The sequence below is a fragment of the Rousettus aegyptiacus genome, unplaced genomic scaffold (assembly GCF_014176215.1).
Source record: "Rousettus aegyptiacus isolate mRouAeg1 unplaced genomic scaffold, mRouAeg1.p scaffold_m13_p_3, whole genome shotgun sequence".
Lineage (NCBI taxonomy): Eukaryota > Metazoa > Chordata > Mammalia > Chiroptera > Pteropodidae > Rousettus > Rousettus aegyptiacus.
Window position 1 is genome coordinate 166,774,299 of NW_023416306.1, and position 12,706 is coordinate 166,787,004.

The 12,706-nt window shown below is 52.4% G+C and overlaps 1 protein-coding gene across 1 annotated transcript; it reads right to left on the reverse strand.

Moving 5' to 3' along the window:
- Positions 1–6,500: 6,500 nt before the first annotated feature.
- Positions 6,501–12,424, reverse strand: SERPINA12 (serpin family A member 12). The gene is made up of 4 exons (XM_016145438.2): positions 11,791–12,424; positions 10,101–10,371; positions 8,330–8,477; positions 6,501–6,692 (listed from the first exon to the last, which is right to left on the reverse strand). The coding sequence occupies exons 1-4, from the start codon at positions 12,422–12,424 to the stop codon at positions 6,501–6,503; spliced, it is 1,245 nt and encodes a 414-aa protein (XP_016000924.2).
- Positions 12,425–12,706: the final 282 nt, after the last annotated feature.

Sequence of the window (12,706 nt, forward strand, 5' to 3'; positions counted from 1 at the left end):
GTAGTCGGAAGCCTGGGGACAGGTTCTGCTGACTCACCCGCCCCCAGAGACTTTCGTAAGGGCTATCTGATGAGTATGGGGATTTCCAAGGTTGATTAATCGTCAGGAGAACGTGTGATCTCATTAAAATGCAGATTCTCTCTCAGGCCGCACTAAGAACTTTCCAGGAAACTACGAGAAGAGAAGACTCGGGAGTGAGGGGAGCTGGGTCTTCCTCCCCCCACAACCTCTGCCTTTGCCCCAGAGAGAAGCTCACCGAGATGACCTCGGCTCAGAGCTCCTCAGTTCCTGGGACCTCAGGGCCTCCTAGAAAGCAAAGTCCTGTTTCTCCTCAAAGTCACGAGACCAACCCCGCTGGGGCAGCAACAAAGCACGTGCAGTTCCCCACGAGCCCACTCAGGGTCCCGGAAACATGGAGCCTCACTCCGTCCGCGCCCCTCCGTGGAGCCTCTCCCGCCATGCCCGGCCCTCTCCAGACTCTTTCTTCCCTGGCTATGAATCTTTTGCCTTTATCCTATTTCTGGTGTATGGAGATCTTCATATCACTTATTTAAATCCGGCTACGTCTTCGTACTTTGTAAATTTATTTAAAAATTTCACCTATATTTGCTGTTAACCATGAGGGAGATTGGGCGCCTCAACGCTGGACTTGCAATATCATCTTAACCAGAAGCCTCCCCACGGGGACCCAACGACACCTCCTTGGACACACGCACCTGCTCACGGGGTACTGCTCCCCAGAGCTCCCCACCATCTCTTTTGCTGCATCACTTTCATTCCTTAGCCTGCCCGGAGTGGTCACATGACGTTTAGGAATCTGAGCCAAGCTTAGGAACTAGCAGGGTAGAGGCCCTGAGCATTTTTGTCTGACTATTCATTTGTTTCCAATCTGCTTTTGGCAAGGGGCCACTCTTTCAACATTATAGGACACCTGGGCTTCCTGTTCCAGGTGGGAGCTTCGGTGGGAGGGCTCCTGTCCCCAGCCTAGACCAGGGATCTCTGGTTCCTTTGTTCATCGCGCCTAGAGAAACAAGAGCCGAAAGGCGCCTCGTGTTGGGAGGAAAAGCAGCTTTCACAGAAAAACACCTCGAAGATGTCCCTCCCCTCCCCCAATGGCATCACTAGAGATGGGTGCCTGCCTGGCGCAAAGTAGGTCCACATGCATGACATCATTTAATCCCCCTGCACTGAGAGATGGATGTGATGAGCCCCACTTTATAGAGAGGAGAGGCTAAGAATTGGGTTCGATTAAACGCCTCGCCTGATGTCGCAAACCGAACACACGGCAGAGCTGGGATTTGAACTTCAGCCCGTCTGACTCTAGGGCCTCCGGCCAACTTCCAGCCTCTTCAAGCCCCCGCCAAGTGAAAGGCGACTAAATACAACTCGGTATCTTGGGCATGAGCCTGGAACAGACAAAAAGTTTTAGCGAGAAAAATGTTGAAATCCTAATGACGTTTGGTTCACAGTCAGGCACCTGCATTAGTGTTGAGGTTGTGACAAATGTCTCGTTAACAGTGGAGAAACTCCGCGAAGGGGGTGCGGAGTGGCTGTACTGTCTTCACAACTTGCCTGTCAATCTAAAATTATTCCCAAATTTAAAATTTTATTTAAAAGGAAAGCAGCAGAAGAAAGAAAGGCCAATTTTAAGGCACATAAGTCACGTGACTGTTCCCGCCTTGGCCTAAGACCCCGAGGGTCAAGGCAGTGACTTCCCTGAGCTCACAGGCTAAACCATCTCTGGTCTCTCCTGACCATGACATGCAACCATAGAGTGGCAAATCCTGCCTTTTCTGGTTCTTGCCTGATTCCCTCAAATAGAAAGTCTGGACCTGGTGCCAGCAGCCATTACAGACATGGTGCACCTGCTAACTGTCCTTTTGAACTAAGTAGAGCAGACCTCAGGCTGGGGGCTAGAGCAGACCTCAGGCTGGGGGCTAGAGCAGACCTCAGGCTGGGGGCCGCAGCAGGCAACGGTCTTGGTGGAGTTTAATCGCTGGGTTGGTTTCATCGTATGTACTTTTATAGTTAATTTCCATTTGTGGCAAGTTTTGGGTGTTTTTATATGTGATTTCGATATTAATTTTTCTGTTTAAATAAAGTTCTTTTTTTAAAAAAAAATTAAGTTAAAGATCAAACGTGAGTCAATAATAGTACGAAAGAGATGAGGATTCGGCCACCATCATAAAAGTAGTTCAGGAATGAATGAAATTTGGGACATGAAGTAGAAAATGGAGAGCATGTTTCCCAAAGAGAAAAGGTGCCTTGGCCTTGAGTTCTTATCGTCACACCTGAGCTCTGACGGGGTGACCTCGTCTTTCCAGGCCGGGCCTGGGGGGAAGGAAGCTGCCCATGGAGTCCTGAGTTCTCGCCTGGCTTTTCCACGCCTGGTTCGCTGCCTGGCGCATAGTGGATGCTCAGTAAATGCCTGTGAATTACATGAATGCATTTACTTATGAAAACGTGGGTGAAACTTTGGCACCAGTTCTATCATTTCCACTATGAGCATCAAGGTATTGTCGGCGCCATCATTGCACAAACGGGAAATGGAGGCCCAGCAGGGAGAAGGTATTTGCCCAGGCCACATAGTTAGCCTACGGTAAAGCAGGGCTGGGAACTAGGACATCCTGCCTGGGATTACCCTTGCCAGCGAAGCGGCCTGTCACTTCTGGTGTGTGCCCATGCGGATGACCTCAGCCTGGACAAACAGGAAACTGGCTTCCTGGCACCCTGCGTGTGCTCGGAAAGCCATCCGCTCGGAAGCTGCACCGAGGCTGTCTGCATTTCATGAAAAGTCGAGCCGGATCAGCTCAAGGGGGCCTTTGAACCGTGGGTTCCTGACGCTGGGCACTTTCGTTCTTGGTTGGGGCTGACCCCTCTCTGATCATCAAGTTCATCCAGGCGTGGGCATCTCTCTCTTCAATCAGGAGGCTCCAGAGGCTGATTATGCAACAGAGACCGTGGAGAGTAGAATCACAAACTCCACTATCTCAGCGGCGAGTGCCACTTTCCCAGTGAGACCCACCTGACCACCACCGGGACAACCAGTGCCTCCGTCGCCCTCACCTGCCCAACTTAACGTTCTTATTTATTTCTTACCCCTCCTGTTCGTTGTCTGCCTGGAACAGCCACGAGAGTAAGGAGCTTTGCATATTTTCTCTCTGACGTATCTCAAAACCCTAGAAAAGTCCTTGGCACAGTTCTTGGGCACTCAGAAATACTGGCTGGCTGGCTGGCTGGCTGGGTGGACAAATGTCCCAGAGTCCCAGCTCAGTGGAGTCCTAGCTATGGAAGCCTCAGTTTCCTCATCGATCAAATGGAATGGTCGAACTAACTGGAAGGACGGGGACATCAGGGTGTTGGTGAAGTCACCTGTGCAGTGCTAGGCTCTGCAAGACATTTAGCAAGTGCCGGTTACATCAAAGTCAAAATCCACTCATTCATTCATCCGGTCAGTCAGGCCACTAGCAGGTGGCCCGGGAGGGTTCTTAGGAGAAGGATGAGTAACACCTGAGAGGAGCTGGTGGGAGTGGGAGAGAACGGGGAACGAGGAGCGCATCCGGGCAGGGTGGGCCGGCGTGAGCGGACGCGGGAGGCGGCAGTCCGGAGGGTGTGTTCTGCAGACCCGCGTGAAGAAGCAGGCGCGCGGCCGGCCGGGTCTCCCAGAGGAGGGGCGGGCTCTGGAGGGGGCTGGCCGTGTCCGGAACACGGGCGACTACTGCGGCAGGCTTCCTTCGCAGCAAACACACACACACTGTGCATGTTCTCCAGGACAGGAACCAGCCTGGGCGCTGGGAACACAGGAAACCCGGTCTGCAGCCAGAAGACGCTTACGACACACGAGTTCGCCTGTGTCGCCCTCCAGCTAGACACCTGCAATGGCTCCTCATAGTTCGGCAAAGACTAGCATTGCCCCTGTGGCCCGGGAGTCCCCAGCCCACCTCTCCGGCCTCACCGCTTCCCTGCCTCCCTGCCTTATTTTCTTGCTCTGGCAACATCAATCTCATTTCAGCTCCCAGACCGCGCCGCCGGCCACCCCAGGGCCTTTGCACGTGCCGTTCCTCCTACTGGTAGTCTCCTCGTGTTCCCCGCCAACTTCTGCCCCCTCTCTTTTTGTTTTTCCCGATAGAATTTAATTCTGTAGTGAAGAATGAAAAATCGGGCTGCGGAGTAGGAAATCAATAGAAAAATATTTACGATGTACAATTGTCAGTTTTAGAATAAGGTCAGTTAAAAGGAAGATGAATAAAGCACTAGAGCTTATGCTCAATTTCTATTTGAAAGACCAACCAGTATTTTATATATTATTAACTACACTGGGGAAAACCACATATATATACAGGTTTAATTAATAGTCGTAGTTCAAAAATGAATAAGCTGCCAGCCTTCAGAGCGCTCCTCAATTTTCACATCCTGAAGCCTTGTCTGAGCTCCTACCCTGGCTCGGACCCTCCTGTTACGACCCTCAAAGCACAGGACAATCAACCTTCATTGTGCTCATCATGAACTGATGTGTATGGTAACTCTGTTCATGGCTGATGGCTGATTCTCCCACCTGATGTTAACTCCATGAGGGGAGTCGCCGGGCCTGTTTGTATCAGTAGTGAGTTGGAGATTGCTGCCCCATAAGTCATTGTGTAACACGGGGTCGGTTGTAGCCCACGTGGGGGCGAAGAGAAAATTCAGACCCAGGAGCCATCCTAGTGCATGGACATGATTCCTTTATTGAAGGTTGCTTGGAAGATGCTGGAAAGGTACAGAAGATTTCCTAGAGGTCATAACGGGCTGGGTATTCAAGGATGGATAGGAGCTCATTAGGCAGAAGGCAAGCATTCCCGGTAAAGGCAAAGGCGAATGCCAGGAACGTGGCTTTTAGAAAGCAGCTGTTCATCTCGGGGTGATAACAGAGCATGCTGAATGCCCACTATGTGCCAGGCGTGGCTTCTCTGCCACCTCATGTAACTCTCAGCTCCTCGGCCCCGCGAAGTAGACATATTACCCCCTCTCAGTAAATGAGGGTGGGGGGGACTGAGGCTCAGAAGGGCTAAACGACAGGCTCGTCGCCCCACTTCCAAGCGGCTCACCTGGCTGTCCCCCGTCCCCAGTGGTGTATGTTGCAGACTCGCGACAGCTACTGAGGGTTTCTGCGTTTGTCCAGTGTCGTCCCACCTTACCCCCTCGGGCTGGTGCCGGGAGATGGAGACGGTCAGCAAAGCCCCGCGTGGGGACTCCCAGCCTTTTGTCCCATATCTGGGTCCCTGGTGCAGGGTCTCAACCTTCTCCCTCTTCCTGTCTTCTCGAAGAGGGACTGCCTACTCTGGTGTTCCCTGGTCTTAGCTCTTACCACCAAAACCAGCCCAGTAGCCCAGTCCCTCCCCACGCTGCCTTCTCCGCCAGCCTGTGGGTGGTTCAGGTCCCCTGGGCCCTACGGGTGCCCAGGACAGAGAGGAGGTCCTTGCTGAATATACCACGTGCCAACGTGAGCTGGGTAGCAATCTACCTTTGAGAGGAGCTGAGGAATGACTAGGCTGGGTCCCCAGCTCCATGTGGAACCCCTCCCTTCCTGCCCCAAACTGTGAGGCCACAGGGAAGTCCCTTCGCCTCTCAGAGCCTCAGTTTCCACATCCGTGCCGGACTTGAGAGCGCCTTGTGCTCGCAAGCTAAGAAGCCCCATAAATACTGGTGCCCATTGGCGCCCACTAGTGGTCATAGGCAGGCCCTGCAGGGCGGTGTTTTCTGGGATAGGCGCATGGACCCCCTTCTGTTTTTAGCAGAGCCCGCTAACGGAGTCAAACGCCGGGCTCTGCGTTTTGTGCTCTGGAATCGGACGAAGCTGGGGTTCAGTCCTAGCTGCAGCCCCTCTAGGTCGCCTCCTTCCAGTGCTGGACCAGGCGCGCCCCAGTTTTGCCGCTTGCCTGGATGGCTGGCTGAGCCCGGAGCTTCCGTGTGGAGCCCACATGTCAAAGACCCAAGGCCAAGGGCTCACAAGAGTGAACTAACTTTTCTGAAGCAGTGTGCGGGCTTTCTTAGAGCCCCAGAGGCAAGTCTCATTGTCCTTATCTAGAAATACGGAAACAGAGGCTCAGGGAAAGGATGCGGCTTACCCAAAGACACTTTGCCACTAAGATCTGAACCCAAGTCTCTCTCTGAAGTGCGGGTACTCGCTTTGGCTCACGGCTTCCTCAAATTACCCACCAAGAGTCAGCAGACTTGAGAGGATGTTTATTAAATCGCACAACTCCTCCGCCTGCCAGGGAGGAGAGAAATCACTGCCAGACAAGCGGGCGTGGGTGGGGGGGGGGGTCTAATCGCAGCATTTAAATGGGTGGGGAGAGGGCTAAGCACAGAAGCCCTGAGAGCCGGCCTGCTCTCGTTTGGTCTTGGGAGCACGCGACGACGCCAACATGGTGTTAGAATGTCCCTGCGGTCTCCATCCCAGGGAGATGAAATGTTCCCAGCCCCAGGCCGTGGTCGAGGTCTGCGGCAAACGGGAATCCTCCTTATGTCCCAGCAGGGTCAGCGATCCTTCCTATGAAGAGCACGGTAGACATGACGTTCTCTGTGATCACCAGCAGGAAGGGTCTGTTCAGCTTGAAGGTTAACGGCCTCTCCATGGGCAGCGTCTGCATCCCGGAGCCTGCGGCCGCCTCCGTGCCCTTCTCGTCCATCTTCAGCTCAGCCTTGTGCACCGCCTGTGGGAACCAGGAGCAAGGTCACTGCTTGCCAGGCCGCTCAGAGGCCATGTGTGAGCCGAGGACAGTGAGAGGCTCAGAGAGGGAGAGGTGGCAGCCAACGTTGCCCAGCACAGCAGCAGCTTGGCTGGTGCCAGCCTCCCCGGGGCTGCTGCTTGTCATCTGTCCTCACTGAAGGATACCGACAAGCAGATGCAGCGTGAAGGAAATAATGATGCGGAGGGAGCGTCAGCTGTGGGGGGTGGAGTGGGGTTCGCTGTCCCGCCTAGGAATTACAGGGGGCGTCAGCGGCCATAATGGCAAGGAGTGTTTGTGGAGCCTTAGCTAGGTGGCTGGGAAGTGGCAGCATCTCGCCCCGAGGCTGCCAGCCTCCTCCGCTCTCCTTTTATCTGCCTGGTGGGTGGTTGGGGGGTGGTTAAGAGGGATCCAGATTCCAGGGCAGCTGTTGGAGACGAGGTGGGCCCCGTACCCACCCCGACACCGTCAGCGTTTCTGAGTGGGTGATTGGCGCTGGGGAATCGTTGGGCTTTGGTGAAATCCTGACACATTCCATTCCATGCTTCAAAATCCTAACAACTTTCTGGCAGGCCGGTAGCCAGCGCTCACATGTAGAATCCCAGCTATCGGCACACTCGCTTACTGCAGAGGGGGACAAACCACTGACCTCAAAAAGGCCCGTGGAGAAGGGCTCGCTGGCCCTGAACGTCGATGCGAAGTCTGTGGCAGGAAAACTCACAAGCAAGAACATCCTATTAACTGTATTTCTTTCTCTTGCAAACTGGAAAATAAATCTGATCCAGTGTCGACCATTCGCTCAGCTTGGCAATGTGGATCCCTCCCAGGTGGGCCTGACCTTCACGCTCGGCGCCAGACGGTCCCCGCCACCCACTACTTGGCCGTGCTGCTACCCCACTGGGCGATTCTCCCAATATCCAACTCTGCTGGTTGAAATCTTTCCCACCTCAACACCCTTTTCACCTAAAAGTAGGGTTGCCAGATAAAATATGGGATGCCCAGTTAAACTTGGATTCAAATAAATAATGCATTTTTTTAGTGTAAGGATATCCCATGAAATTTTTGAGACATACTTATACTAAAAAAAAAGAAAAGAAAAAAAGAAAAAAAATCACCACTATTCTGAAATTTGAATCTAACTAGATGTGCTGTATTCTATCTGTTAAATCTGGGGACCCCACCCCATGTGTTCCTCTCTGCTTTCCCCCAACGGGCAGGTGCTCAGCCTTGTTGGACACCACGGGCCCTTTGCTTGCTCATCTCCTGATCACTTTGCCATTTTCATGACTTACTCCTAACTGGCTGTGAGGCCTTCGAGATAGGGTCTGGGTCAGACATAGACCCGTTCAAGACCTGATGAATGTTCCGACCTTGGTCAATTGTTTGTTGCACTGAATCAACTTCCGAACCAGCACCAAGAGCTTGGCTCCAGTTTTAAGGACTGAAAATATGAGGCCTGGGAAGGTTCGTCATTCACTGCAGATCGCATGGCTGATAGGCGCTCGGCCTGACTGGGGGGTGGAATCTGGGCTCCTACGGCTCCTGTGACAGCTGCTCTGGCCCGGGGCTGTGCGAAGGCTCCCTTTGCTGGCCAGGGCAGCGCCAAGGCCAGGCAGGCTTACCTGTCCCACTTTCAGGCTTTGATGAGGGACAATCCTGGTAAGATCGCTATGCTCCTCGAAGATTTTGTTGATACCCAGATGGGAGAGCATCTTCTTCAGGTTGTAAGTACCAGTGATGGAGAACCTGGGCAAGGACACATCTACGACCCTAGGGAGGGAGAAGTGACAAAGGTGAGCAGACAGGTTTTCTCCTTTTCCAGGGCAGGCCCTGGGATTGACAGCGAATGAGGCAGTCTCAGTCCTCACAGGCACCCCTTGGGGTGGGTACCCTAACTGCCCTCATCGTACAGAAAAGGAAACGGAAGCTTAGAGAAGTTAAACAAATTTCTCCAGATACAGCCGAAAGGCGACCGAGGCAATCTGCTTCAAGGTATTTACCTGCAAAGGGGAGCAGAAAAAGGAGCAATAGTGGGGGGAAGTGGGGTCAGGAGAAGATTGTTTTGTGATGGGAGAAATAACGGCAGCTGCGTGTCAGACGGGAATGATTCGGGAGAGCGCGAACACGTTTGTTGGTGTCGGGAAGGACAGACAGTCGCTAGGGTGGTAATCCTGAGCCATGAGGGAGGTAGGAGCCAGGGCCTAGATGGGGAGAGTGGCCTTAGTTCATGCCTCAGTGGGGACACAGAAAACCCTGGTCCGATACCGTCAGGCGGCTTCATATCACAATGACTAAGGAAAGATGCGATGCGGTACCCAGGCCGGGAGTGGACCCTTAACAGTTTAAATGGGGAAATGGATAGTTCAAAGTCGCTAACAATGTGTGCCAACTACAAGTGGAGTTTCCTGTTTGCCTTTGGGAAAACCGAGCCTTTCCTCTGGGGAACCCACCACGGCAGGCTTCTAGTTATTCATATACAAAGCAGGAGTGTCTTCTCTGCCGAGTCCAGGCTCAAGCCATCCATAACTCCCCAGGCGCCGGGCCCCTGTGGGCTGCGGTGTGTCTTTTAGGTGTGTGTCTGCTGCCTTGGTCACTTCTCCTGGGGACAGGGTGAGTTTTCTCTTCCTGTCCTAGGCCTTCCGGTCTGGAGAGGGGCATAAAGAACACATGGGAAGAGTCCACCCCCCCTACATTCCCCATTAAGTGGGATGGTCTAGACTTGACGTTGTCCTCCAGACGGCATGAGCTCGGAAGGTCGGAACGTTGGCTCATCATGGTCTGATAAAATGCAGTTTACCCACTGGGAACCATGGACAAGAGCACTTCCTGCAAGAGGATATGAGGTTTCCCACGAAGAGGTGGACATCACTGCTCTCAGTCATCCTGGGGCCAAAGCGACCGCGGAGGCAGGACCTTGTCTGCAGCGAAGGGGACTATCCTCTCCAGGGTGCCCCCAGCAGGGAGGCCTGGCCTGACGCATGATGCGCTGGGGGAAGGCGTACATGGTGTGGGAGGCAGAGCGGGGGTTCGCTAGGAGGGGACTTTGGAGGACCTCCAGTAAGGCCCGTGCTAGCCTGCAGGGAATCTCACAGGGCCTATCCCCCACGTGGGTAAGGAGCAGTGGGAGGAGTGTGGGTCATCTCCTGAAACCAGGGAGAGGATGACAGCCCTTCAGGAATATTTGTGTGTGGTCGGTGGTACCCGCGTGGCGGTCTCAGCTGCAGAGGGGCTTGGGGAGTGGAGTGTGGCCAGCTGCAGCCCTGTGGGAAGTGGCAGAGATAACTTGAAGATGGAGACAGGGTAGGAGCTCAGTACATGTGGGGTAGAAGAAGTGAAGAGAGTGGGAGGAAAGGGAGGAGGAAGAAGCTGCATAGAACCAGGCGCCCTCTTTACCTTCGCATGATTAGTTTTTTCCATCTGTTGAAAGTGTCTGTCCTCAAGGCCTCCTCCGCTTGCTTCATTTTGCCCTCGTCGGGGAGAACGAAGATGGCCGTGATGTTGTTCTGGTAGGGCATTTCCAGGACGGTGCAGGAGAGCTGGTCGTCATGGCCGATTTGATACATGCCCCCACGGAACATCATGGGCACCTTCACGGGCTGGTTTCCATCCAGAAGGAAATCTTCCTTTTTAGTTGCTTTTGGGTCAAATTCGTGTTGCCACGTGGCTTAAGATTGAAGAAGGACAAAGCAACATGAGTGCCCTAACCATCGCTCTGGGTCTGACGTGAGTGAAAATGCTCAACTCTACTCTAAGTCAGCCCTCGACATGCCACTCTCGTGTGGGACTAAGGGGAAAAATGAGACAGGCCGCCCTCGGGAGCCTGCTGAAGAGCAGCGAACTCCCAAGTCCGGGTGTCTGGACCCCTCTTTTTCTATCCTGAGGACTCTTTGATGCCACTGGGCATAAACTCAGACCCGAGTCTTTTCACACTCACTACCTTCAGAGCCCCCAGTGCAGGATTCTGAAGGCAAAGTCCCTGAGTTCAAATTCTAGCTTTACTGTTTTAGAAGGATAACTTTGGGTGAGAGTCTTAATCTCCCCGGGCTTCGATGTCCTCATTTGCAGAAGGGGGATATTGATGGGCACCTCGCTGGGCTGCTGTGAGACTGGGAAAAGGGAGCACGGCTTAACGACTGTGTTTAGAGAGTGCCGAATAGATGCTAGTCATCATCAGCATAATTGTTGCCATCGTTCTTGTTCAAATCCAGGGGATGTCAGGACTTTGAGAAATTCCAGATTCTCCTTCCTCCCTCTGCTTTGGAAAGACTGAGATTTCCGTCTACCATTATCATTCTTTTTGTTTTCTTCTATCGCCATCATTCTTTTTGGGGATTTTGGGAGAGCTGAACTTCCGTAATCAGAACTGTGTTGCTGACAGCTCAGCAGCAATCTTGCCTGGCCTGAGGGATGTCGGCCTCTGATTCTCACCTATGCTAGTCAAGCTTTGTGTATGCATGTGTTGTGTGAGTAGATGTGTATAGCGTGGGGGATGGTGTTTGGGTTTGGGAATACTCGTCCACCTTCTTTTTCAATCTCTCGCCCTCACATTGGCAATCTACAAGGTCTGATAGGAGACCGAGGCCCCCACTAAAGTGATCATCATAGCCATCATCAACAACATCAGGACCCTGGGCATCTACTTGAAGTGAGGGAATGTGTACAGCCCTTGTGCCAAAAGAAGTGGGTTTTAGTCCTGAGTTTCATTGACTGGCTTTGTAAGTGAGTAAGTTAATGTTTCTCTGAATTTCACTTTCCTCATCTAAGAAATGAGGAGAAGGCAGTTGCTGCAACTTCTATAGACAACGTTGTGTGAGTATAATCAGTAACGTTGAAAATGCGCATATGGAGGGTAATTTACACTTTACAAAGTTCATTCTGCATACATTTTCACTTTGAATCCCCACAACTGCTCAATGAGTTATATAACAAGGTACTCCTTTTGCAGATAGAAAAAGTGAGGCTCTGAGAGATTACTTATGAATCCAAGGTCCCAGAGCAAGCAAGTGGCCAATCCAGGTTTTTAATCCAAGTCTACTGGTCATCCTATCTTTTCTATGCCAATATATCCTTTTCCAAGCCTTACCTCGAAAAAAAATATAGTTTATGAGGACCATCACCGTGCCAGAATCTATATTGTTGATCAGGTTGTTAATTTTCCCCTGGGTTTTCTGACTGACATAGTCATTGATTTGCTTCTTAGTATTTTCTAAGTTCCGGAAGTCAGTGGGGGCAGTGTCTGCGTCATACAGGTTCTTGGCCTCTGTGATAAATTTCTTCTCCGGTTGTAGCCTCTGGTCAATGAACAAGGTGTTCCCAAGGCTCAGCTTGAGATTCTGGGTCCCTTGGTTCAGCCTCTGGATGAGGTAATGGAAGCCCTCATGGAGGTCTTTCTCCGGCACATTCTTGAAGTTGAGGCCGTGTTTGATCTCTGCCAGGGTGGCGTCCTGGGCACCCAGACACAGCATGGAGAAAGCTGTAGAGATGCTCAGGGGGGAGAAGAAGATGTTCTTGCTGCGGCCGGTGGAGGCCAGCTTCCTGTACAGCTTGAAGCCAAAGTCTGTACTCCGCGTGGCAAGCTCCTGGGCCGCTCGCCTGCCCTTCCCCTCTTGGGGCTGGCTCATAGCTCCATGATCCTTCGGGGAAAAGTTGGGCTTCAGAAGACCTTCTACAGTGAGGAGGCCAGCCAGAATCAGGCCCAGGCCCAGAGTGCGGTTCATGTTCCTTGGAGAGTGTCCTGTGGAGTAGTAGACCTGAGGTCAGTGGAAAACAACAACGACAACAACAACAACAACAACAAACAACAACAAACAACAACGGCAGCAGCAAAACCCATTGCTACTCTCTTCCCCACAAGCAAGACCAGATGAAAGAAGTAATACAACGGCCAGCATGTGCGTGCACAGTGGTTTATATGTGTTTCGATGTCCATTTTAGCATTTAACCTTTACAATCACCCCGGAGCCTAGAAATAATGATCTCCATTTCTTAAATGAGAGCCC

Coding starts and splice junctions, on each gene's coding strand:
- SERPINA12 (XM_016145438.2), bottom strand. CDS start 12,424: ATGAACCGCACTCTGGGCCTGGGCCTGATTCTGGCTGGCCTCCTCACT. Junction 8,478..10,100: donor AAAAAACTAATCATGCGAAG/GTAAAGAGGGCG, acceptor CTCCCTCCCTAG/GGTCGTAGATGTGTCCTTGC. Junction 6,693..8,329: donor AAAGCCTGAAAGTGGGACAG/GTAAGCCTGCCT, acceptor TGGTTCCCACAG/GCGGTGCACAAGGCTGAGCT.